At 41.5% G+C, this 23,628-nt stretch overlaps 1 protein-coding gene across 1 annotated transcript in view; it reads left to right on the top strand.

The window, feature by feature from the left end:
* The window catches only part of mctp1a (multiple C2 domains, transmembrane 1a), a gene marked incomplete at both ends in the record, with an annotated part of 120,836 nt that overhangs the window by 48,940 nt on the left and 48,268 nt on the right, over window positions 1-23,628 (top strand). The window contains 8 exons of the mRNA XM_079161592.1: window positions 6,287-6,429; window positions 6,647-6,726; window positions 8,652-8,763; window positions 10,239-10,277; window positions 13,218-13,382; window positions 13,596-13,726; window positions 14,532-14,718; window positions 21,409-21,502. Of these exons, the coding sequence (XP_079017718.1) occupies window positions 6,287-6,429; window positions 6,647-6,726; window positions 8,652-8,763; window positions 10,239-10,277; window positions 13,218-13,382; window positions 13,596-13,726; window positions 14,532-14,718; window positions 21,409-21,502 (951 nt within the window). The remainder of the gene's footprint in view (window positions 1-6,286; window positions 6,430-6,646; window positions 6,727-8,651; window positions 8,764-10,238; window positions 10,278-13,217; window positions 13,383-13,595; window positions 13,727-14,531; window positions 14,719-21,408; window positions 21,503-23,628) is intronic.

Below are 23,628 nucleotides of genomic sequence, written 5' to 3'. Positions count from 1 at the left end.
CGCGTGTGTGTGAGCAAGATGGTGATTTTGTAATGAAAAGTGAGAGAGGAAGTGGTGGTGCTTTTGTCAATGGAACGACCACCTCTGTGTGTGAGAGCGCATATGTTTTCCATAAATCAATCCTCAGTTATTGCTCAGGGGATTGTCTGGCGCATTTGGAGGCACACTTGCAAGCCTTTAGGTTGCTCTTACTACCAGAACATCACTGGCATTTTAAAATGAAAGCTTTTCTGTAAGCTCAGCCTGCCCCTATGATGACAATATCCCATTATATTACACTTTACTACATACTACGCTGCAGTACTACAACATTTGCCTGGTGCCTGTCATTTAACAATTCCAAGTGGTATCTGATTTCGTCACATTTACATTCATTTTACCACCAACAACAAGCTGAGGCAGCCGTATAATTGTGCCACTAGTCTCATCATCATTTTTGCCATGTCAATGTTGAGAATCTTATTTTCCTTTTACCATGAGGCAAATCGTGCTTCCTGAAGTGTGAGCAGGCTGTTGGATAGATAAGAATGTCAATGCCAAAACGTTGACTAAATTTCTATTGCAGAAAAGAATTCAATTAAGTTAGTGGGATGAGACTTAGTAATGTAATTTACTTTGACTGCTGGAGGGGATTGAAAGAGAGTATGATGAGACGGGGAGAGAAAGGAAGTTATTAAGGAGGAAAAGAGGAAAGTAGAGAGCAGCAAATTAAGTTTGCAACAAATAAAGCACAAGAGATATATCTCCAACAGAAAATGTGTTTTTGAAGCTCAAACCAAATTTGGCAAATATATGGCACTATTGGTTTGTATCAATACATCTACTGCAGACCAAAGCAAAACATTGTTGGAAAATAACCAAGCACAAAGATGAACGGCTTTACTCATGTCCCACGAGTGTGAGTGAATACACACTGCCTCCCATTGGTAAATGCTGGTATGTTATGAATGGGACAGAAGTGTCTGCACCCGCTTCTGTAATGGGGATATATATATATATATATATATATATATTGCTACAATTAGCAATCTGGGAATGCACTGATTTTTTTAAGTCTGAATCAGCCAAGAATATTGCAATCTGTGCATCTCTACTGTTAGCTACTCTTCCGCTTATATTAATATGTCTTGGGTTGTCAAGTTATCATGGGTGTCTATCATGATGCTGTCGTTGCTGTTACTTTTTGTCATCGTGCAAAATCAAAACACATTTCAAGTTCAGGTGCCCGGTCCATAAAGCGAGCTAAGAAAATGGGGGCTTAAAAGTCCAAAACCTGACTTGAATGAACCTAACAAATGAGGCGGGGCTAAAGTGGTTCCATAAGGGTCAGTTCAAGTTCACGCTGTCATACTGACTCAGGTCAGGTTTTAAGTATTCAACATACTTGTGTGTGTGTGGACACTCTTCCTGAGCAGCAAGTCCACTTCAGATGATGTGGAGCACTGTGATGGGTTTATAGAAATCCAATCGAGTGAGTTTGTGCATTTGGGTGAAGTCGGATGACGGTAATCGTAGATGTCCTTTGGAATGTCCGGGGGGGATCTGAACAGGTTAAAATGTAACGGCCATGACAAGAAAGGGAGATGCACACAACCAAGCAAATTAACAAATGATTTTTTAACTTAAGGCAACATAAGAGACAAACATAAACCAACAGTAGCATGTGAAGACAGTAATGTCAGCAGTGTAGGTGCGTGCGTGCGTGGAAAGTGTGTATGCAATGTTGTAGAAACAAACAATCATCTCAACTTAAAACCAAATGGGTGCCTCAGGAAGGAGAGAGGGACCAACTGGGACTCGAGAGGGTTTTTAACAGAGTGCACTGGCACACAGGGCCCAGGTGTTGCTAGTGAGCTCAGGTGTTTTCACTCTACTAATGACCCTCTGCCACGCCCACCTCCAACACCTGCAGGGAAAGCAGCCACACAAACAGCAACAGGCAGACAGGATCGTCACACAACCTAATTATATCTCGTATAACAATAGATATGCACGTAGGCTATACAAGCACTTACATCCAACAACTGGAGAGAGATGCAAGTAGAATGCCATAATCAAGAAAGTATTGTATTTAGAATATATACACTTGAGGTATTGTTTCACTTGAAGTATTTGGATTATCATTTTGTGTTTCTTAAATAGAAATGAAAATGTTTGTTTGCTCAAATGCTGACAAATAGTGCGTTGGTGTTAATCCTTGTAATAAATGACCATCAAAGTGTGGAGTTAGTGGTGGCTGTTGTTCACGTTTGGATCACAGATTGTACTCTGATGTCTGGCGGGGTAGCCCGGCTCATTGGCAGCATTTTAATGGCCGCTGTCCAATAGGTGTTCAGTAGAGATATACGTGTGGTAGAGTATGTTTTCAATGGCCCGTCAGGAGGACAAAGAGCAGCCAGCAAAAGCAAGACACTCAGGGGCTTTTAGATCTGCCTGTGCGCCACACCCAAGCCAAAATGACCCGCTGAGTGCGCCACTAGGTCCTCTCACAAACACATTTATTTCTCCTCCCAGCTGCTGTTGTAGTGATAGCGGTTGGTTTAATGGCATCATAAAAGATTCATAGATCAACACCGTGATATGTACTACTCAGTATCTCTTTGTGTACTATGGTTTCTTGTCACTCACTCACTCACACAGAAAGGAGGATCAAGAAGTTAACCATGTCCTTCATGTCAAAATTCTTTGAAATCCTGTTACAGATCCATGGTAACCTATGCCCTGAAACTAACCTGGTACCTCCTCTTGACCTTATCCCCGTTCATCAAAAGTGAGATGTATGTTATTGGAGTTCACTTGATTGTTTCCTGGCGTGGCTGGTTAGGGGTGTCTTCAGTTTCAGATGCTGTCCTTGTCAAGACCGGTTCAGAAATACCAACATACGAAGCTGAAAGTGCTGATGTGGATTGTTGAACAAAGTCTGTTGAATCTTTGAAAGCCGAGTGCTGAATTCCAGCACGGTGTATTCAGAAACTCTTTAATTTCTGTAACACTGCAAACATTAAACTGCCGCTGGTTACTATTTAATTATAAGAAAAAAACCTACTTACAAGCTTTTCAAATCTACTTTTGTGAATTGGCTTTTTCCTCCATGTATACCGCACGCCTCACCAGTAATGCCTCTCAACTGTAGAAAGATAGGAAATCACATTCAGCACCGAGGGCACCTACCTTCATCAGTGTTTGACACATGGACTCCTTATGCCCAGTCTTCCCTTACTCAGCACTTCCATTTCACAGCCTTCTGCCTGCAAGCTAGATAAACATCCATCAAACCCACTCTCTTTAAGCCCACATGGTTTAAGGCATTCTTCTCAACCATTATTCATTCTAATTGAAAGCTAATTGATCTTAATGCCTATTGCTTATAGATTGTCAGTGTCATACCTATCCACAAGCCCCTATGTGGCACATTCAATAATGTCTTTCCTTCTTTATGGACACAACTGTGGGGGAAAGAGAAAAAAAAAATAGATAATGTCATACAGTATGACTTATATGGAGGTTGATTTCCAAGAAAGCATCACTGCATTCACTCCTCTGTGCTCTACCCACGCTCCCTCATATTGAGGCACCACCCACCCACAGAACCAGCCTTTTTTATTTCCTACTCCTCAGCTTATGGAGGTGGTTATGGCACCCTAAAGCCGGCACTGTGGCACGCTGAGCCTGTGATGTGTGTCTGGGGAATATCGACCCAGGGTGACACAGAAAGAGAGGCGGATAGACAGAGAAATAGGCTTGCTGTAGTTTGAGAGATGAGTGGCTTTGCTTCCATAATGCGGTATGGGAACATTTTGCTTTAGATAGTTCATGAAGTATCGCGTCATGAACACAATACAGCAGTTGATTAGAATAGATTACTTGTTTATTTCATGCTTGTATAATTCCGCATTATCTTTTGCATTTACTGGCAGTTATGCTACACGTTGATGCCCTCTCAGACATTTCTAGCTGGATCTCTTTTCACCTTCTCTTTTTTTTTCTTATCCTGTCACCCGTGTCCTCTCGCTGCAGCTCTCCTGCAGTGTTATGTCATGGGCGTAACGCTGTGTAAATAGGTCCGAATGTGTGTGGTGTGTTTCCAGTGTCGCTGCTGCTGTGCATGAGGGTGCTTAAATGTGACGAAGTAGACATCTTTTCCCAGCAGGCCGTCATTAGTGCACATTTCCATCACTTGCTGGCAGCTGTGAATCATTGAGCATTGTTTACTCATGTTTAAAGGTTCTCTATACAATATTCAGATTAGTAATAAAGTGTCAAACAACTATTGGGAAGATGTTGCGCAATGTTATTAATGACACTCTTTTGTCAGAATCAAATGACATTTTGAATGTATTGTCCATTAAAATACTATCCACAGTATATTATATTATTTTCTAGAATATAACTTACTCTTGATCATCACAACCATATGTTTTTTGCTTAATTCTCTTGTAATGACAAAATATTATGCAGCTTTATTCTTTATTCAAGTGCGTGGTCTTTCAATTTGAGGGCATGTGATTGCTTTACCTCAAAAACCTAGCACTCCAATAACTCCTGTTTGCCTTTAGATTAGCCCCGTCTCTGCTCAGCTATATTGTTGCTCGTACGGATCGTACTGCTCTTCAGCTCCTTTCCTCACACTCAGGCTGCCTCTGTGTGCCTCTCAGATTTCTCCTCTGCTCTGAGATTTTTTTTTGTGCAATAACCCTGTCAAAAGAATGCCAGGTGTAATGTTGAATGAGGTGCATTAGCTTTGCTTCTTAGAGCGTCCCTGACGGGCTGGTTCTCTATAACCGGGTTCATCCACTTCCGCCCTCCAAGGCTTTATGATACGTACTTCCCTTGCTTTCTTTACCGTTAGTGGAACAGGTAGCTGCATATGCCCACGAGAGTTGGCTTATGCCGGTTGTTGCCAGTCGGTGCAGAACGAGCCTTTTGATGTGGTTTATGACAGCAGCAGCGTACTGCTGCAAAGTCAACAGGAATACCACTGACACTCAACGATGAGAAAGACCATGCTTTTGAATAAAGAAATAAAGAAAAGCTCTATAAAATAACCCATGTCAGTCGTGCCATTAGCCTCTTCACTGGCTCTGATAAGAATCAGTGAAATCCGTTGGTCACATATTTGAACTTGTTCTCTTGCTAGTGATAGAACCTGACTCCACCGTGATCTGATGAAACGCGTGTAAACAGAGAGAGAGCACAGCCGTTTATCATCTAGTGTCCTCGCTGTCAGCCTCGTCTATGACGCAGCCTTGTTGTGGCTGACTACAGAAAACAGGGCAGATTATCATAAAAGACAAACAATATAAATCAGGGTTATGTTCTTTGACAATACAGTATTGTATCATGTACTATACAGAGCATTTTATATGTTCATTTGCATTGCTGTTTTATCCAAGAGATCCTGGCAGAAATGATGAACTACAGGCACAGAGAGAACGTTGTATATTAATAGGACTCCCTTATCTCCATTGTGATTTGTTTGGCAATCGCTTTGCTAACAGTGGAACCCTCTGTTTCTGAATGCATGTTAATGTTTATATGTATTTGTATGTATACAAACTCTAAATACAAACACTGCATTGTGAATACTCCCCGTGTCTCTCTAAGTCTGTGTTGTTGCTTTGATTTTCATACAGATGCAGTAAACATTTCAACTCGTGTCTAATTGATCCTGTCGTTTGTTTTAATTTAGTTTTTCTGAGTTCTCTGTCTTAATTTTTCTTTCTGTCAGTACACACGCAAAATAAATATTTATTAATACAGTTTTTCAGTATTTGTTGGTCCCTCCAAAATCTGGCACCGATACAGGTAGAGATAAATGAGTCGGTAGCACCACCTAGTGGTCATATAGAGGCACTGCAGGAGATGTCTACATCCAAGCACCAGCTTTAATTACTGGTAATCATATGATACACAATAGGACACGAGTCACATGATAGGCCTGATTTTCTCCTTGGGCCTTTAGAGCAGTGTGTACAACCATCTCTGTCTAAAGATAATTTGAGGGATCAAAAGTGAAGTTACTCCAGAATACCTTCATGGTATGAAATATATATGCATAAAATATGCAAACATATGTTTTGTGTACTTGGGGAAAAATAAATTCTCATCAGGCATGGTTGATTAGAATTTGACCGATTGAATGGCTGAAGAAGGGTACCTGCTTACATTTTCAATTTGACCCTTTTCCTTAGAGATGGTTAGGCAGCATATGCCATCGTTTTGCTAGTACTATTGTGAATCCTGTACCTTAACAGTATTTCTCTGTGTTTGCTGTCTTTTCCTGTAGGGACCAGCGACCCGTATGTGAAGTTTAAGATTGCAGGGAAGGAGGTGTTCAGGAGTAAGACCATTCATAAGAACCTCAACCCGCTGTGGGATGAGAGAGTAAGCCTTCTGGTGGAAAACCTGAAGGACCCGCTATACGTCAAGGTACAGATAGGTCCTGGACTTCAAATGTGTTCCTGCTTTAATATAAATAATAGTAGATCATTAAGTCACTAACATTAACTCACTATGCAAGCTTCTTTTCTATGCAAGGAATGATTATTCAATGTGATGGATAACATTTGTAATGTGGTCTACAGGGTCCTCTTTTGGCAGTACTTTATACTGTATAATACTATCCAACTGTATATTGTCTTTGTAGGTTTTTGACTATGACTTTGGACTTCAGGATGATTTCATGGGCTCAGCATACCTTCATCTGGAGTCACTGGAACATCAGAGGTCTCTTTGTCCTTTGTCTTCTCTTTTTGTATTACTTAGCTTCCATTAGTTTCCCTAGTCGTGGGCATTTTCAGTGAAGCTTATGTGTTAAGAGACAGTGAATGAAGTTGAAATGATGGTGAAGTTAATAGTTAGGGAGTCCGACTCGTAACACCTCTTCAAGCATCTGTCCTTGCTGCTGAGTGTGGTCATTGTATAGTCTGTTGTCTCCCCCTAGTGTCAGTTTCTGGTAACTCATCTCAAACGTCATGAAGCATAACAGGGCTATATTAAATTTAGATTTGACATAGAATCATAAGGAGTTATTTTTACCAATTTTACATAATTTATATTCTGATGAAGTTACTATGAGGAACTTTTAACTGGTTATGAAACGGTCTTAATTTAATGGTTCTGGTTCTGTATGGCCTACATAATTACATAAAGACCACCAGCGAGAAGATTGGCTATTTTTATATATTTATTGTCAGTGCTATTCAGACGACAGACATTGTGCAGGTTCACCAGAAACTCCATCAGCTCAGACTCTGGACCTCCGGCAGCGACCAGCCCACTACGGACGGATCCAGATCGGCCTCTTCCTCGAGCCAGCTTCGCTTCGCTGCTCCACCGGGGCTGAGTGTTGTTGCTGGGTCTGCTGGAGGGAACGGAGTACGGTGGCTGAGAAGGGCTGAACAAATGCAGAGCTACAACGCAAATGAAAAAACGCTTCTGCATTTGTGTTGTGGCTATTGAATTTGCATTGTGGCTATTGAATTTGTGCATTTGTGTTGTTTATATTGAATTTGTATTGTGGCTTTTTGAATTTGTGTTGTGGCTTTTACGTAGTGGCTTTTGCATTTGTGAAATTAGTTTGACCCTTTTCAGCAACCTGAAGGGTGGCACGGGAGAACCAGAACTAGGACTGAGCAGGGCAGAACCCGCTACAGTAAAATGAGAGGTTTTCTAAAAGGAAAAACAATACCGCTTTATTCCACAGGAACCGCCACAATCAACACAAAATTCAAGTTCCTCGTAGTAGCTTTAATGTCTAACTTACTTCTTAGTATAGTTATTGTATTATCTGTAAACTTCATGTGTGCCATCTTCTTTGTGCCATTAATCACTTTGGAGTAGGTGTCCCAATTTTCTTTTTTTTGCACGCTCACGCAGGTGTTTTCAATTACTCTGTCTGATTACACCTCCTGTCGAGTGTGAGTTGGGTCAGCCATGCTGGTAATAGATACTTTACACAGCAGACATTTAGACTTTAGAAGTTTTGTTAACAACATTAACAATAGCTCCAAGCATTCCAGCACGGTACACCATGACTGTGTGACAGTGAGCCAGCATGCACAATACCAGGCCATGAAATCTAAGCATCTTAATAGAATTTAGCAATCTTTTATTATACGGTTCACACCAGTGCTTTTTGTACTGCAACATGTCGAACTATGACTAAAATGATGACTTAAGTGAAAACACCTGTGTGGGTTAATGCATTTTCATCAAAATCTAAATTGTGAGTAATGTTTTTGTCATACTTTTTTTTCACAAAATAGTTTTTGCTCATACTTTTGGGAAATAGCGTGCTCTTTTTAACAGTAGCCACCTAACATGCTATGGCCTTTACTAATTACCTTCCTTATGCATGATTGAAGATTGTTAGCTAGGTTGACCGCTTGTGCTCGTTGTATCTCACTGAAGAAGAGCAGCTAGTATGTAAAGAGGAAGGAAGCAGAATGTCGCCACATCTGTTGAGTTCCACTTGAAGTGGTTTAAATGTGTATCCACTTTATGTTGGATGGTTGGGTTGTGCATGTAGTGCATGCATTCATTTATGTACACATAAGTGAAATCCATGCACTTAATGCATGTGAATGTGCAGCATTCATGTTAGCACTTGCAGTATACATTTGTATGTGGTTTGCTGTGCTTCCCTGTAGGACCCTGGATGTGACGCTGGACCTGAAGGACCCACAGTATCCTGAACATAACCTGGGTAGCCTGGAACTGGCGGTCACTCTGTCACCAAAGGAGGGAGACATGAGGGATGCTGTAAGAAAAATATTTGAACTTTAAATCGGATTACTCATTCAGCTCTCTCTCTTCTGCACACACTACAGTCAGTGAAATAATAGCTTCCTATCTTACTTGCCCCGCTGTATGTAATATCTAATACATCACACCAAGATAAGGAATAATATGCCTGATCTATACTGTAGCCAAAAGGAACTCCTGATGACCTATGTTAAAGAAAACAACAACAAAGAAGTAAATTTAAGTTTTTTATCATATTCATTCCTCCATACATCAGAGACAGTGATCAGAAGGCAGGCTGTGTTGAACTGGAATGTGCTGGCTTCATTCAGCATCACTTACTGGAAACTCTTCAACTCAGCAAATGCATAAGCATAAACACAAGTGTAATTAATATGTTCTGTGGAAAAGTTCTATGTTCAAAGAGCACTGGATTCTCTTTCCTAATTATGTCAGCTCGTGCCTCTACGGACGTGCTCAATGTTTCAGAGTTGCATTTATTTCTGTTCAATTATTTGTTTGGTTAATTGGACCCCTGCATGCTGGATCCGGAACAAGGCAGAGTCATGGGGGAAATATTTTATTCCTTTTGATCTGATGTCTTCATTCTGCTGCTTAGTTAGTACTGTAGTTCAGAGAGTCCACATTTGACAGAACAAATAAATTCTATTTAGGTTAAGCATCATTTTAGATATCTTCCAACTGTGAAGAAAATGAGTACAAGGTTACACGAGTACATTCTGGATGAGTCTCTCTGTTGCCATCTACTGGTATGAAAGAGTAAGGGAAGAGGCAGAGCTTTAATCTCCTTTAAAATCTGTATTGGATGAACAACTAATAATATGGTGATTTTAAGTAATCATGGAGCATCAACAGTGTTTCTGCATATGACCTGCTATGTGTGCTGAAGTTGGTTTGACATGAGGGAATTGTTTATTTGTGCCCATGTAAATAGTCTACTCGTGTAATGATTCTTTTTGTATTTGAACCTTTTGCATTGATGATTACATTCAACCCAAATAAGCAAAATGCATCTAAAAAATAATTTGAAGTATTTGCGGCAAGACCTTCAAAAGATAGTCTGTAAATCCTCACCCAGTACAAAACGGTATTTACCCTTTTAAGTACAACAATCCTGTCTTTTTTTTGGGTCTAGTATTTAATTTCATTTGTGAAAGTATCAAGTATAAAAATGATGGTTATACTGAATTAGAGGCACAAACTGCAGCTACTTTTCACCTACATGTATACGTTTTATATGTGCGTGTGTGCATGTCTGCACATGTAAATACTTCATAACACCATATGACAAGAGCGCTTCTTGTACACACCTTGCTTACTCAACTTGGATGAATGACAGCTGCCCGTGTCTTTTTATATAACTCCCCCCTGCACCAGGCCGTGCCTAACATCTTCACATTACCCATGCCCTTTAACCTCTGAGGGGGAGGCAATGGGGGGGGCGCTCTGTAACAGCTTTGTCTCATTTACAGACCATGCTTTTGAGAAGGAACTGGAAACGATCTAGTAAGGTAAACTAAAACAGCATGTAACTTCCCCACCCACACCACTTATGACTGTACTGTAACCCCACTACCGACTGCACTGCACCTCACCTGTCCTGCACTCTTCGCCTGTGTCCTGGTACATGGATGGAGTCTCCCTGGCCCTCACCCTTCTGTCCTTTTTTTCCTCCTTCCACAGTGGAATTAGCCGTTTTTCACTTCTTTTAGTTCTCATTGTCACTAGCTTATTTTCCACAAGCTGCAATACACCACCTGCTAGTTCCGTCACCTGAGGGAATGCAAACAATTGTTTTTGGAACGCATGTGCGATTTGGCCTAAAGGTGAATTGTATTTACATGTGTGACGGCAAGACATAAGTCATATAAATATACACCAAGGGTGGAATTAATGCACTACAATTACTGCCATTGTTTAAAAAAAACAACTGTTTTCACTGTTTACATATTTAGCGTTAGAACAGTTATAATCTGGCTAAAACAGCAGAAATGTACAGTGGAGTCATTGTGTATGTTATCCGACAATTTAAATAATCAGTTTTGAACTTTGTCCTTTTAAGCTGTTATTGTGCAGTGATAGATCCATGCTTTTCCACCTTTGGTCTGCACAGTGTATTGCAGCTGCTTTGTGAGAAAATGAAGCACTTTGTTTGTCTTTAGGGGTTTTAAAGGAGTCCTGTACAGCAAATCCACTGACACATGACAGTTTGTTGATGACTGTGTGGACTGATTATAGGACGCTCTTAGACCCCTTTGCATTAAGTGCAGATGTTTGATGTTCACATTATTTTAAGTTCTCATCTTGCCATAAGAGACTGCTACTTTGTATTCTTTGTGATTCTCATTGGCTGTACGTTTCTAAAAGAAAGCATGCTGGTCGAAGTTCTGCTTTTTTTTTTATTATTGGCTCTATGCATGAAGCACTCACCTTATCTTTCGGTCAAATACAGTAGCATTAGAATTACAATTTTGTGAACACAACTTCATGTGTTCCTTTTATTAAGGTTCTTTATCTTTTCCTGTTTTGTTCAAAAGTTGTCATTGAGAAGGAAACGGGCTGAATCTGGAAAATCAGTTTTACTTTTTGTCGATCTCCCAAATTGGAGCTGGAGGCACTGGATGTTTTCGTCCTTTCAGTGAAAAGTGTGATATCCCACCAAGAGACACAGATACACATTTGAATTGTGTTGGTCAGAGCCGGGCAGACGTCCTGCTGTATCGTGCTTCCCCAAACTGAGCCTTTGAAGCTTCCAAACTTTCAAACTGGGGCACCCCCCCGCCTGTGACTCGGGAATTAGCTCAAACGCTAACTAGCTACTGTGTTACCCCTCCAAAAAGGCGCTGCTCCTGAGTGCCTCCCTGCCGCCGTGCTTTTCTGCATACAAGTACACAGTTATTTTTACACAACCACTTCTTTTTAATGAAGCATCTATGAGTGTTTAACCCACAGCAGAAGATGCTATTCAAGAAGTAGTTTGAGATGATGATTATGAGTCGGATGCATATTAAATCCAGGTCTCTCTCTAACTTTACCACGAGGCAAAAATGCTTATTTTGCTACTTGAGATGTTTTTATTCTTCCAACGGGCTGAAATAAGTTGTACTATGTGGCTGTGTTAGTTCTTAAACTGAATCTTAGTTTCTTTTTATAAGACTTTCAACCTGGGAACATCTCGGTGCACGATCTCCCTCCTGCTGTGCTCTGGCAGAGAGATGTGGATTCCCAATCCAAATAGCCCGTGGTTTTCTTTAACAAGAAATACGTAGAAACAAAAACAAGGAAACAATCAGGTTTTGTGCTCGAGTAGGACACAACAACGACCTCTCTTCATTAGCATACAGTGTGTTAGCAGCAAGTGAACAGGAGCAATGAAAGATGTGGGAGTTGCAGTATGGGAGGTTGGCTGTATTGCAGGGAGCCATTCGCATTGTTTAATGTCTGGAGAATGGAAATTAAGAGGCTCCATCTCCAGATCAAAGGCCTGCGCTTGCGAGGCAGGGTTTGTTCAGAGTTTAATGAAATTCGCCCGCAAAACAAAAGCTATGCTAATAAATTCTCCCTAACGAGGAAGGAGGAGAGGGAAAGGCAGAGAGAGGGAGGGGTGTATTTGTTTGACAAATAAATACCCTGCTCTTTGTTTTAGTGAAGGATGCTGACATGATTCAAAGAGAGGTTAAATAGGCCTGTAAGTGCTGAGAAAACTGTTGGGAAAAAAACAGACTTAAACTATGGAGAATCATCAATCTGAATTTGCAGGGCTGTCAACTTACAGTACAGCCAGATGGAATAAGAAATTCACAGAGTTACTGGAACAGCATCTCAGTGGTCTGCCCGTTTTTGATAAGACAGTATACAAATCACTCGCCTGTTTATTTTTATTATATTAAGTTCTATTGTTGCACAGAAAATGCCAGACTCATGCAATGACATATGCAATCTTGTGCAGACTGTAAGCTATTTTGTCTACAGTAGATTCTTAGTAATCATACAAAAGGATACAGTGCATTTGTTTCAGTTTCTCAGCATTCCAAAATAAATGTTTGGGATTTTAGACTTTTTTGACTTAAATTAAACAGAATAGTGGGATGCTATGTTTTTGTAATTCATGGTTATGTTCTGGCATGTCACGTTAGTTCACACATCAAGGATAAATTGGTTTTATAATTATCTTATTTTGTGTAGAAGTCTTGTATGTTTTGCCTGCTTCTCTCTTTGTTGTCTCAATGTGTTTAGGATCGCTTATTTTCCTGTTGACCAAGTGTACACAAGCCATAGTACTAGCTTCGGTCTAATTTATTCATTTGTTTCTTTATTTTGTGGGTGTTTTGTGTACATGCTTGTTTATGTATAAATGCACACTTTGCACTGTTTGTGTAAATGTTTCTTTGAATGCGTGTGTGTGTGTGTGTGTGTGTATGTATGTGTGTGTGTGCGTGCGCCTGCTGCAGTATCAGAGTATGCGTCTGTCAGATGTGCACAGAAAAGCCCAGCTGTGGCGAGGTATAGTCAGCATCAGTCTGATAGAAGGTCTCAGCCTCCAGCCCATGGATGCCAACGGCCTCAGCGACCCATACGTCAAATTCAAGATGGGACATCAGAAGTACAAGAGCAAGGTAAATACTCTCCTGTTTGAGTATTTATGTTAGGGTTACCTCCATGCAATTCCTAACAAGGCTCTTTATATGTTTCTTTTTCATTTCAATATTCAGCATGCACTCGAGCTATTGAAAAATTCCTTTTCAAGGAATTAAGTTTTGCTAACCTTCAACAATATATGTACAAGCACATACGGTCAAACCATGTATTTCCCTCTGTCGTTTACTCAGACAATTCCCAAAACGCTGAACCCCCAGTGGAGAGAGCAGTTTGACTTCCACCTGTACGATGAACAGGGAGGCTACGTGGACATTACGGTCTGGGACAAAGATGCTGGCAAGAAGGATGACTTCATGGGAAGGTACAGTGGTCCTCAGTCAGTCTTTGTGGACATGTAGCTATCTGTCAGGTTGTAATGCTAGAGGAGACGTAGCTTACCCAAATCATGCATGTATTTGACATTTAGGACTTATTCAGACAGGTCTTACATAGGTTACACAATGACAGTATTTCCATCAGTTCAACATTTTAGTTCAAATGGCCATGTCTGTAGCTTTGTTACTAATCACGTTTATAGTATAGTAGCATGGAGGCATTTGAGGAAGCCTTTGCTTTGAACTCTGCACCCAAGGCCAGTAGTTACTTTTGCAGGCCTTGGTATTAACTGGAGATGTATTAAAGCCATGCCAGAAAATCAATTCAGTCAAGAGAAGATGCTCACGAGTGCCGACTTAAAGGTGTTAACTGTGTCAGCTTTTGCGAAGTTGTCTGCAACTGCTTATATCTGACACACATGACGCTTGCTATACTGTAACTATAGGCTGTTGCCATTCTCCAGCAAAACATGCGACGTATGAGGTCATTTTATTGAGAGGATAACTAGTAGACACTTTATTTCCAAAAGGGAAATGGGAGACCTCTTTCTGTGTGACTTCTTTTGTGAACTTTACAGATGTTCTGTGATGATTATTACTTTGTAGACATTTTTCTGCAAACTTCAGCCGCACAAAATGGCAACAATAGCACTCCTTTAAGTTTAGTCCTTAATGTCCTCTGTAAAAGAGGAAGCTAAGCAAAGCTACAATCAGTATGTGTTTCAGCGCCGTCAGCTTCCCCACAAAATCTAATTCTGTTCCCATTTGTTTTTGCATGTGTGTGCACTTTAGGTGCACCATCAACCTGTCGCATCTCACTAAAGAACACACACACAAGCTGGACCTGCCACTGGAGGAAGGTGAAGGTGTGCTGGTGCTGTTGGTTACACTCACTGCTTCTGCCGCCGTTTCAATATCAGACCTGTCGGTCAACATGCTGGACGACCCGCGCGAGAGACACCAGATCATGCAGAGATATGTGAGTGTGTTTTATTGTAAGCGTGGCTTTGTGTTGTGTCTTGAGTTTAGGAAAATATGATGTTGTGTGAATACTTTTGAGAGGAAAGTAAGCGATGTATGACACCTAAATAATTTTATCTAAATAGTGAAAATACTAGCGGGTAGATACAACTTCACAATAACCAGTATGCCAAAGTTTCCATAGTTGTTCATACTTAAAGATATGTCTGCATACTTAATATTCTCCTTATCACATAGCTAGAACAAATTTCACGCAGTAACCCTTGTGTTACTGATTGATCATACACCTGATATTGTGGCTTCTTCCATTAATTGGTGGCTACGTTACGTGTGTCACACTCGTCTCATCTCACTACCACATTTATTATCAGAATATTGTAAAGTCAGTGTTTTCACATTTTATGATGAATCTAACTAATTCATCAAGAATTTTTTTTTTTTCTTTTTTCTACAAGCTATTGAGATTTGAAAATATAATCCTACAACCTGCGTTTTGAAGTTAGAAGAAGTGGAGAGCAGAGGAGTTGGTGAAGAGGGGGATGAGATTAACAATGGAAGGAAGAAACACGGAGGTTGTTCGGTTTGGACGAACTGTTTGGAAATGATGGAGACTCACACTGCTGGTTTGTTTCTGTTGCTATGATGCAAGGTGCGAGTATTGTGCGGCATTTGCATCAGCATTCTTTAGTGAGTTGTGCATTTATGATTAATGCATGCTGGATCATTTATTTGTGTGTACAATGTCTGGGCTTGTTAGCCAGTTGTCATTGATTTGAGTTTCCAGTAGTGGAGAGAGAGAGAGAGAGAGAGAGAGAGAGAGAGAGAGAGAGAGAGAGAGAGAGAGAGAGAGAGAGAGAGAGCTCTAAGGCCCCATCTGCCCCAGAGGCCCTCCACTCAACACAATAGTTTCAGCCTATGTCTTTGTCTTAGCCTAGTTAACCCCTCACTCCCTGTCATCTTCACTGCTTGCGACAAAGAGACACTCAGACACACACTTTGAATAGGTTTCATTCATTGACAACCTTGACATTTCTCTACACATGACAGAATCACGTAATGCCGCCATATCTGCTTTCAGTCATGACTTTTAAAAGATATTTGTTAACTTTATGCTTTTAATTAAATTGACATACTTTAACTTAATAACATACACGATTGGTTAAATCATTATTACAATTTCTCCAGGAGTACCACGTGTGCAGAACGTTAAGTAGCTGTCTGTGTTCGTGGGATGCTAACGTCACGTCCCAGCTGGTGTGTGTTTGCGTCTTACGGTGTGGGCATAGGCACCAGCGGCGAGGCTCCAAAGGCCATACAAGGGGGCAGCGACCTACATAACCGCGGCGGTGCCTCTTTGGCTAGCCACAGGAGGTTGACCACTCTGCTCCGCGCTGCAGCATCCACCCAAGATCAGAGGGGGGAGCTCTAGGACTAGGACATGCACACGCTGTGCCTCTCCTCACAGCCACAAAATGAGGGCGTAGAGAGAGAGAGTGTGTGTGTGTGTGTGAATGTGTGAATGTGTGTAATAGGGGGCGAGAGGTAAAGGATGAGGGTTGCACCGGGAAGGGAAGGCGTGTAAAATGAAAAGAAAAAGCTATTTCACCTCTCTCACAACTCGTGCAGACCCCGTTTTTTCTGCTCCGCTGAAGGCGAGACATTTTCCTTCCTTCGCCTGCCTCTTTTCCTGCCTCCTTCTCTCTCCAGCGCTCTCCATCTCTGTCCCGCTCTCCCGGCAGCCTCCACTCTTTGTCTGTTGCCACTGTGGCCCTCCTGTCAGATGAAGGGATGGAGAGATAGGGTGGCGGAAGGTGGGGGGTTGCCGATGGAGTGGCACAGTGAGGTCGGTTTAAAGACTTGAATGGTCTCTACCTATTAACATATTCCTTTTCCCCAGACTGGCCGTCTTTCAGTTAGAGAATTTAATAAAGATGTACCTTATCAAAGAGCACCGATAAGACCAAGTACCACCACTAATACATAACGGTGCTGCTCAAAGCCCACTAATCTGCCCAGTGTGTGTATGTGTGTGCATGTGTAGGTAGGTGTATGTTATTATGCTTGGGCACATTTTTACTGACCGGTATTATCAGCTTGCAATCAGCTGTGCAAGCACGCACAAAGCATCCACTACTGCTAATCACGAACAGTTACACACTTTCAGATACATGCAAAAACTATACCTTCCTGCGTCAGCTATCTGCTAAATAAGATGGAGGGTTTTCAGAGCAACACTAGAACCATGCTGTCATCATCATAGCTTGAAAGAGCAGATACCTTCACAAATAAGAATGAGGAAGAGAAAACAATTCAGATCTTCTGTTCATGCCCGCCTTTAGAAGTGTGCCTCCCCCCGCTGCTCCTCATGAAAACGCACATACAAGTTCACTTTAAGGCAGTGTGTAGCATTGGATTGCAAAATGTGTTTCAGGTTAAACAACAAAAAAAGACACCTAAATGCATGCAAACTCAGTTTAATAACCTGAATCGCTAAAAAGACATTACATATTTTGAATCCGACAAATGTCTTTGTCACACACGCACACATGTGCACACATATGAGCGCACACGCGCCACACCTCATGTGGTCACAGTGAGGTCACTGCGTTGCATTTAGCAGGTGTTTTTTCCTCATCCCAATCTGTGGCCATTGAAGACAGCAGATAATAGACACCTGAGTGCTGGGATCTGATGCTCGCGCCGAGCTCATTAATGTCTCTCTCATTCTAGCTGTTCTGCATAGTGACTGCTTTGTGTGTGTGTGTGTGTGGGTGTGTGTGTGTGTTTGTGTGTGTTTATCTGCCGGGTTTGTGAGTGCCTCTGTACACTTGAATGTACCGCATGTATGCGTGTGAATGAGCACACATGTTTTTTTTTCTACTGCAAACTACTTTGAATGCAGCTGAGGCAGAGCTATATGCAACACGGTGCAATACACTTAGTGTCAACTGCCTTGGATGTACTATTTCTCACCGTAACCTTTCCTTCATCCCTAATTACTGTTTCCTAGAAGTAGAGAGGGACAGAGGGAGAGAGGGAAAAGGAGAGAAAGAGATTTATGCATTATGATGGCAAAGGAGCACACACACTAATGGCTTTTAATGGGCCCGAGGTGGCCGCAAGATGGGTGGATGAGAGAAGGAGGACATGGCGACCTCCGCTGAAGTGGAGGCACTTCACCACCCACGCACATGTATGCACACTCACACACACGCACACACACACCTGCAGTTCCACTCCAACCCACTCCAGTGCACCGCTCTAAGGTGACGAGAAAGGACACAACCTGGACAGGAAGTGAGACAAGGGGCTGCAGTTTAGTGTGGGACGGGCAGAGAGCAAACTTTGAGAGAGAACCTTGACAGGCTGATGCAGAGTTGATGAACAGGAGTGGGAATAGGGCGTAAGCATTTTGGTTTGCGTTTGAGCATTTCACGTGCATTTGATTTAATGTCCTCTGAACTGCGCGGCTGCCGGGCAGACGCTTTGTGTCTGTCTGTGTGTGAAATGTTATATGGAGCTCTGATGAAAGGTGACAAGATGCAAAGATGACAGTCAGTCATAAGCCTATGCTGCGGCTGATTCATCTGTGTTTGTGTGTCTGTTGAGTGTGACAGCGACGGGAAGAAGATGTCACACTGACAAGATGTCAATCACGTGCAGGGCGGGGGTTTGTTCTATGAAAGCCAACTCTGTCCTTCCATTTTTCTCTTTTCTCCTCTGTTCATCCCTTCTTTTCATCACCTCCTTATCCCCGTCAGTCTGCCTGCCTGCTGATGGGGGTGTGGGGGAGACGTAAATGAGGGGGTGGGGGTCGGTCATGGCCTCCCTTCATCTCGCTCCCTCTCTATCTGTCTGTCTGTCCTTCTTTCCATCTTTTGCTGTTCATCTTTCTGATGAGGATTTGGATCCTTGTGGAGGATGGGTGCATTCTCTCCACCAGTGCTGGATTGAGGTTGAACCCTAAATGTCCCCTCAGGGAGCCTGTATGCTGGGAGGAAGGGATGGAGTGTGGATGATGGGTTGGGGGGGGGGGGGATTGCTCTGCATCCATACATTAAAGAAGTAATTCTGTCTCATTTTCTTCGTTCAATCTCGGTCCCATTTGTGCCGTTTTTCTTTGTATCAATACGGAAACCACTGCTGTGGTATTATTTGAAATTATGATTGTATTTTTGGTTACAATACAACAATGGTACATTTTTAATACCCTTATAATAACGGAAGCTTATCAAATGTTGAACGTCTAAGCACAAACAGCTGTACTAGAACTTTGCCTAAACAAGACAGTCGAAGTTGGCAAAGTTGAGATATAAATGAAGAACGATAAAACAATAAAAAAGATTACAAATCTTAACAATAAAATTGGTGAAATTGTAACGTAAATCTATAAATATCTGACTCAACACTAAGTGAACGGGATTATGAATCCGACCAGACTTCGATGCCAGGTATAGTTTTTTTGATACGGACACATTTTGGTACAGACCAAAAAAGTAATGACATTGGCTTCCTAGTTAACTCCTGTTGAACGCATGAAGCAGTCCGCCATTATTTTGCCCTCGTGTCTTCCTCTGTTGCCTCCATCGTGCCCTTTCTCTGTCTCTCTTCCTCGCTGCTCCCCAATAATCAAAACAAGCAGCTGTATCTTCAGAGAAATCGTGTCTTAAAATCGAGAGTTGTCTCCTCTCTCCCTCTCTGTCTCTCTCTTTCCCCCTCTTTCTTTCACACACTCTCCCCTCTCATCTCCTTTAGAGAGCTTTTGGACAATGATATCGCTGGAAACAGGCAGAGTCTGACAGAGTTGGTAATAATGAATTAAGTCTGTAGCCTGGCCCTGACTCTGAAATTTAAATTATAATTACTCCTGTGGGGATGGAAGGGGTTATTGCCAGAGAGAGAGAAATAAATTGAAGTGAAGTGCATTTCCACTTTGCTTTTAAGACACGCCGACATGCTACTCAATTTGGCCTCAGTATAGGTTTTCTATGTATGTGTTTATACCTGAGCATTTGGGTTTGAACAAAAGCGTGAGTTTATGATTGTGAGTGTGTGTGTGCCTCATGGCCCAGCCGCTGTTTTTCACAGGTTTTACCTTTTATTCCACAGATTTACAGACTAGTTTTTACACAGTCATCATTCTTTCTCCTGGTAATCAAAACCTTGTATTTCTCTTCTCATTTCAGCCCGTCACAGGGCCACATAGCTACCTCGACTGTGTGTAAATGTCTCTTTATGGCGTGTGTGTGTGTGTGTGTGTGTGTGTGTGTGTGTGTGTGTGTGTGTGTGTGTGTGAGCAAGAAGGAGAGCAATAGCAGGGGGGCGATTGTGTGGGTGTATGTGAGTTAGCTTGTACGCTTGACTTTTTGCTTTACACTCGGTGTGTTTATCTATTGGTAGTGTTTTTCCCCTCTTTTTGTTTGGATGATGTGTGAACTGGACAGTGTGTCAGGAGGTCAGTGTGTGTTTGCCTCATAACTATGATATCACCGTCAGTCACGCTTCACTGGATGCGTCTACTCACCATAATATATCTATTATAACATTATCAGCCTTATGCTCTCTCCTGCGTCTCTCAGTAAAACAAACACACATGCAGACATGGAGGTAGTGCACAGTGATAGATCGATATCAACAAAACCACATCAAATACGTGCATTTACTTTTCTTTTGTTATGTTGCACATGTACAGATTTTTGACTGTTGTAAGAATTGTTTTATTTCATTTTGAATAAGTTCCACTCTTGTCTTCTTCTGCTACTACTTCTGCTGCTATTCTCACACTGACACACACTCACTCACTCACTCTAAGCACCTTTTTTCGTACACACAGTTATGAGGAAGCAACTCATGGAGTGACGACTAAAAAAGTAAATATCCGCCAGCCTTTCCTTTTTAAATTGTCCAAAATGACAGTGTGCACCAGGGAGTAAATCGGCTTAGGGTTCAAATGTATAAAACTGTATTAAAACCTATGCATTTTGTTCATATTAGGCATGGAGAGGAGAGGATGTCCAAATCCCACACAAACTTTATGCCAAAACGGTTTCAGACCTCACGGTCAATATACAAAACTCTACTTTTCACTAAAACACAAACTAACTCAGTCTTTTATGAGTGGAACTGTTAATGGAAAAGTACAAAACCTCTTGACTCTAAATGCAACAGTAGAATAGTTATAACTAATATAGTTTATAAGATAGTTCTTCATGCATTCTCACCTTGAGCTAGCCTTCTCATTGTACAGTAGGAATGGATATAACCCTGAAATGTCTTCTTCTACTGAGCATGTTCGCGTGTTGAACTTGCCTGTTGTCGACAATGACCCCTATTTGTTCTACTTTTATCTGTGTACTGTATTTATTCGCTGTAACCTTTTGCAACATATTTCTGCATGGCTCATCTTCTTTATCAAAATGAGTGAAGTTCCATTTTATCTGAGAAGTACAAAGTTAAGAAACATTTCAAACAGGCAAGAACAGCTATTGAGTGAAATTAAATCTTGCCATTTGTCCTCTTACACTCGACTATAAATGCCAGCCCTACATTTTCAAATAAGAGGACTGTTAAAGGACATATTCTACCCTTTCCGCTCTTGTTGAAATGTCAGGCCATTGACCCGCCTTTCTCTTCTCTGCTAATTTGACGTCCTCTTTGACCTTTCACCCTTGTTCCTGTGATGTTTCAGAGTCTGTGGAGGTCATTCCACAACCTGAAAGATGTCGGCGTGGTGCAGGTGAAGGTCATCAGGGCTGAAGGACTGATGGCAGCGGATGTCACAGGTAAGACGATGACCGTAGGTCCAAACAGCAGGACGATGAACTCTGCAGTTCTCAATGACGTACATTGTCGCTTCATTTTTCACTCTTTCTTTCACTCCTGACCATATGTTTATATACACATAACATAATCTGGCAAATCCTGCACTTTTGCTGTTGTTTTTGCAATTTCTGTTGATACTTTACAATCAGAGCGAGCACCATCTGATGATTATAGTAATAATATCAATAACGGAGTATTTCTGCTTTAAATAACTTTTGGTTGAGTTTTGCATTTAGACATGAAAACAATATCTGTGGCACATTTTCCTGCACCAGCAATCTGCCATAAATCTAGCCAAAGATACAGTCGGGGTGTAATTTTGGTTTAAGGAATGATCCTCTGCAAGAATCCTCAGAGAGAGTTAAAGTCTACTTTGGGCTGGACACTAAATTTGTCTCTGCATTTTTTTTTAGAAAAGATGCAGGCTGCTCATTTGAATAATAGAGAAAAAGTACATATTTGAACCAACAAATCTCTCTCCCTCCTCCCGCTCTTTCTCTGCTTGCTCTCTCTGAATTCTCCATTCTCCATTAATTCTTACTTTTAATTAGGTCTACAGTGGACAGGCCTAGTTTTTCACTCTGTATTATCTAGTAGAGAGAGAAGGAAATGTGTGCGTCTGTCTCTCTGTGTGTGTGTGTGTGTGTGTGTGTGAGAGAGAGTGTTTTCTTTTTTTCCATTTGAAACCGCCACAGTCCCATTAGCCAATAGAGAGCGGAGCTGGTTGATTTGGGTTATTGCGTGGAGCGACCGGAGCAGCCGGAGTGCAGGGCTAATGGCTCTCCGGCTCTTGTATTTCACTCGGAGCAGAAATTTGCTCCGTGACCTCGTTGTGGAGCTCATCATTCAGTCTGAGCATCATGGATCCCTCCAAAAAAAAAAAAAAAAAAGAGTAAAAGTGTGGAAATATAATGTCTAGTGGCTGTTTGTTTGCCTTTCACTTCGTCTCTGCCTGTTTGACGTGGTCATAGAGAACATGTTTGGTTTCCGAGCAGTGCCTCTACAGCCTGTGGTCATTTGAAATTATTGCTACAGGCTTACTCCACAGTTAAAGTGCAACATGTCTTGTGGTGCCAACCAGGGATAATATTTTACATAGAAACTACCAAGACTGAATCCCTCAATGAGGAAACAAAAGTGAAAAAAATCCTATTTGAAACCCACAGCAGAAATGTTTGCAATATGTGTCTTCACATTGTCTCATTGAATTTCATATGCTAGAAAACTGAATACAAGTGAAGATGTTTTTACATGGGACTCTTTATTTATTCACACAAAACAAGGTCTTTGGTTTCACATCACAAGTTTTTGTTATAGCAAAAGATATCTCAGATGTAGACAGTCCAATTTGTAATCTTATTTGAGTCTATACATTCTTGCAAGCGAGGAAAAAAAAGAAAATATTTTGCTTTTGTTCCCCAGAAAATGATTTCTTTCAGCCAGTCTAACCCTCGACTACAGTCGGCAAAGGGGTTGTTTCTAGATGGCTTATTCCTGTTTTGAGTCTGACGCTCAGTGCGTGTGTGTGTGTGTGTGTCACTGGCAGAAACAATAGCTCTGTAAGAGCCACATAAGAGCCCTCACCACATGAACACCCTATTTTAACAACCCAAACCAAGAGAGGGTCAGGAGCAAGGTGAGAGAGAAACAGACAGACAGACAGTTAGAGAGGAGGTCAGTGAAAGAGAAATAGTTCACCATCTCTCTCCCATTCACGCTGCCTGTCTCCCCTCTTGTCTTTTTCCCTCCTCCTCCTCTCTGTCTCTCCTCTCTGGCCATCTCGCTCTCTAATTGAAGTGTTTTTGTGGAGTAGCTCCTCTCCAGACCGAGTAGGATAACTGAAAATAGTCTCTAAAACCAACAATCCCTTTTGTCTGCCAGCTCTTGTCCCTCTGAGTGGATGCTACACCGTTAGAACATTTCAATAGCAACACACACATGGACACATGCACTCACACGCATGCACTTCCAGCAGCAACACCTAAGCACGTGTAGACTTCTTGGACATCATTTTAGATTTTGTACTGCATCATTTGACACATGAAGGAATACTGTAGGTATTCTCTTTTAACCTATTAAATGTGAT

This window comes from Pholis gunnellus (genome assembly GCF_910591455.1).
Source record: "Pholis gunnellus genome assembly, chromosome: 6".
NCBI classification, from domain to species: Eukaryota; Metazoa; Chordata; class Actinopteri; order Perciformes; family Pholidae; genus Pholis; species Pholis gunnellus.
The sequence above is the reverse complement of the archived record's forward strand: the minus strand, read 5'-3'. Positions and strand labels throughout refer to the sequence as shown.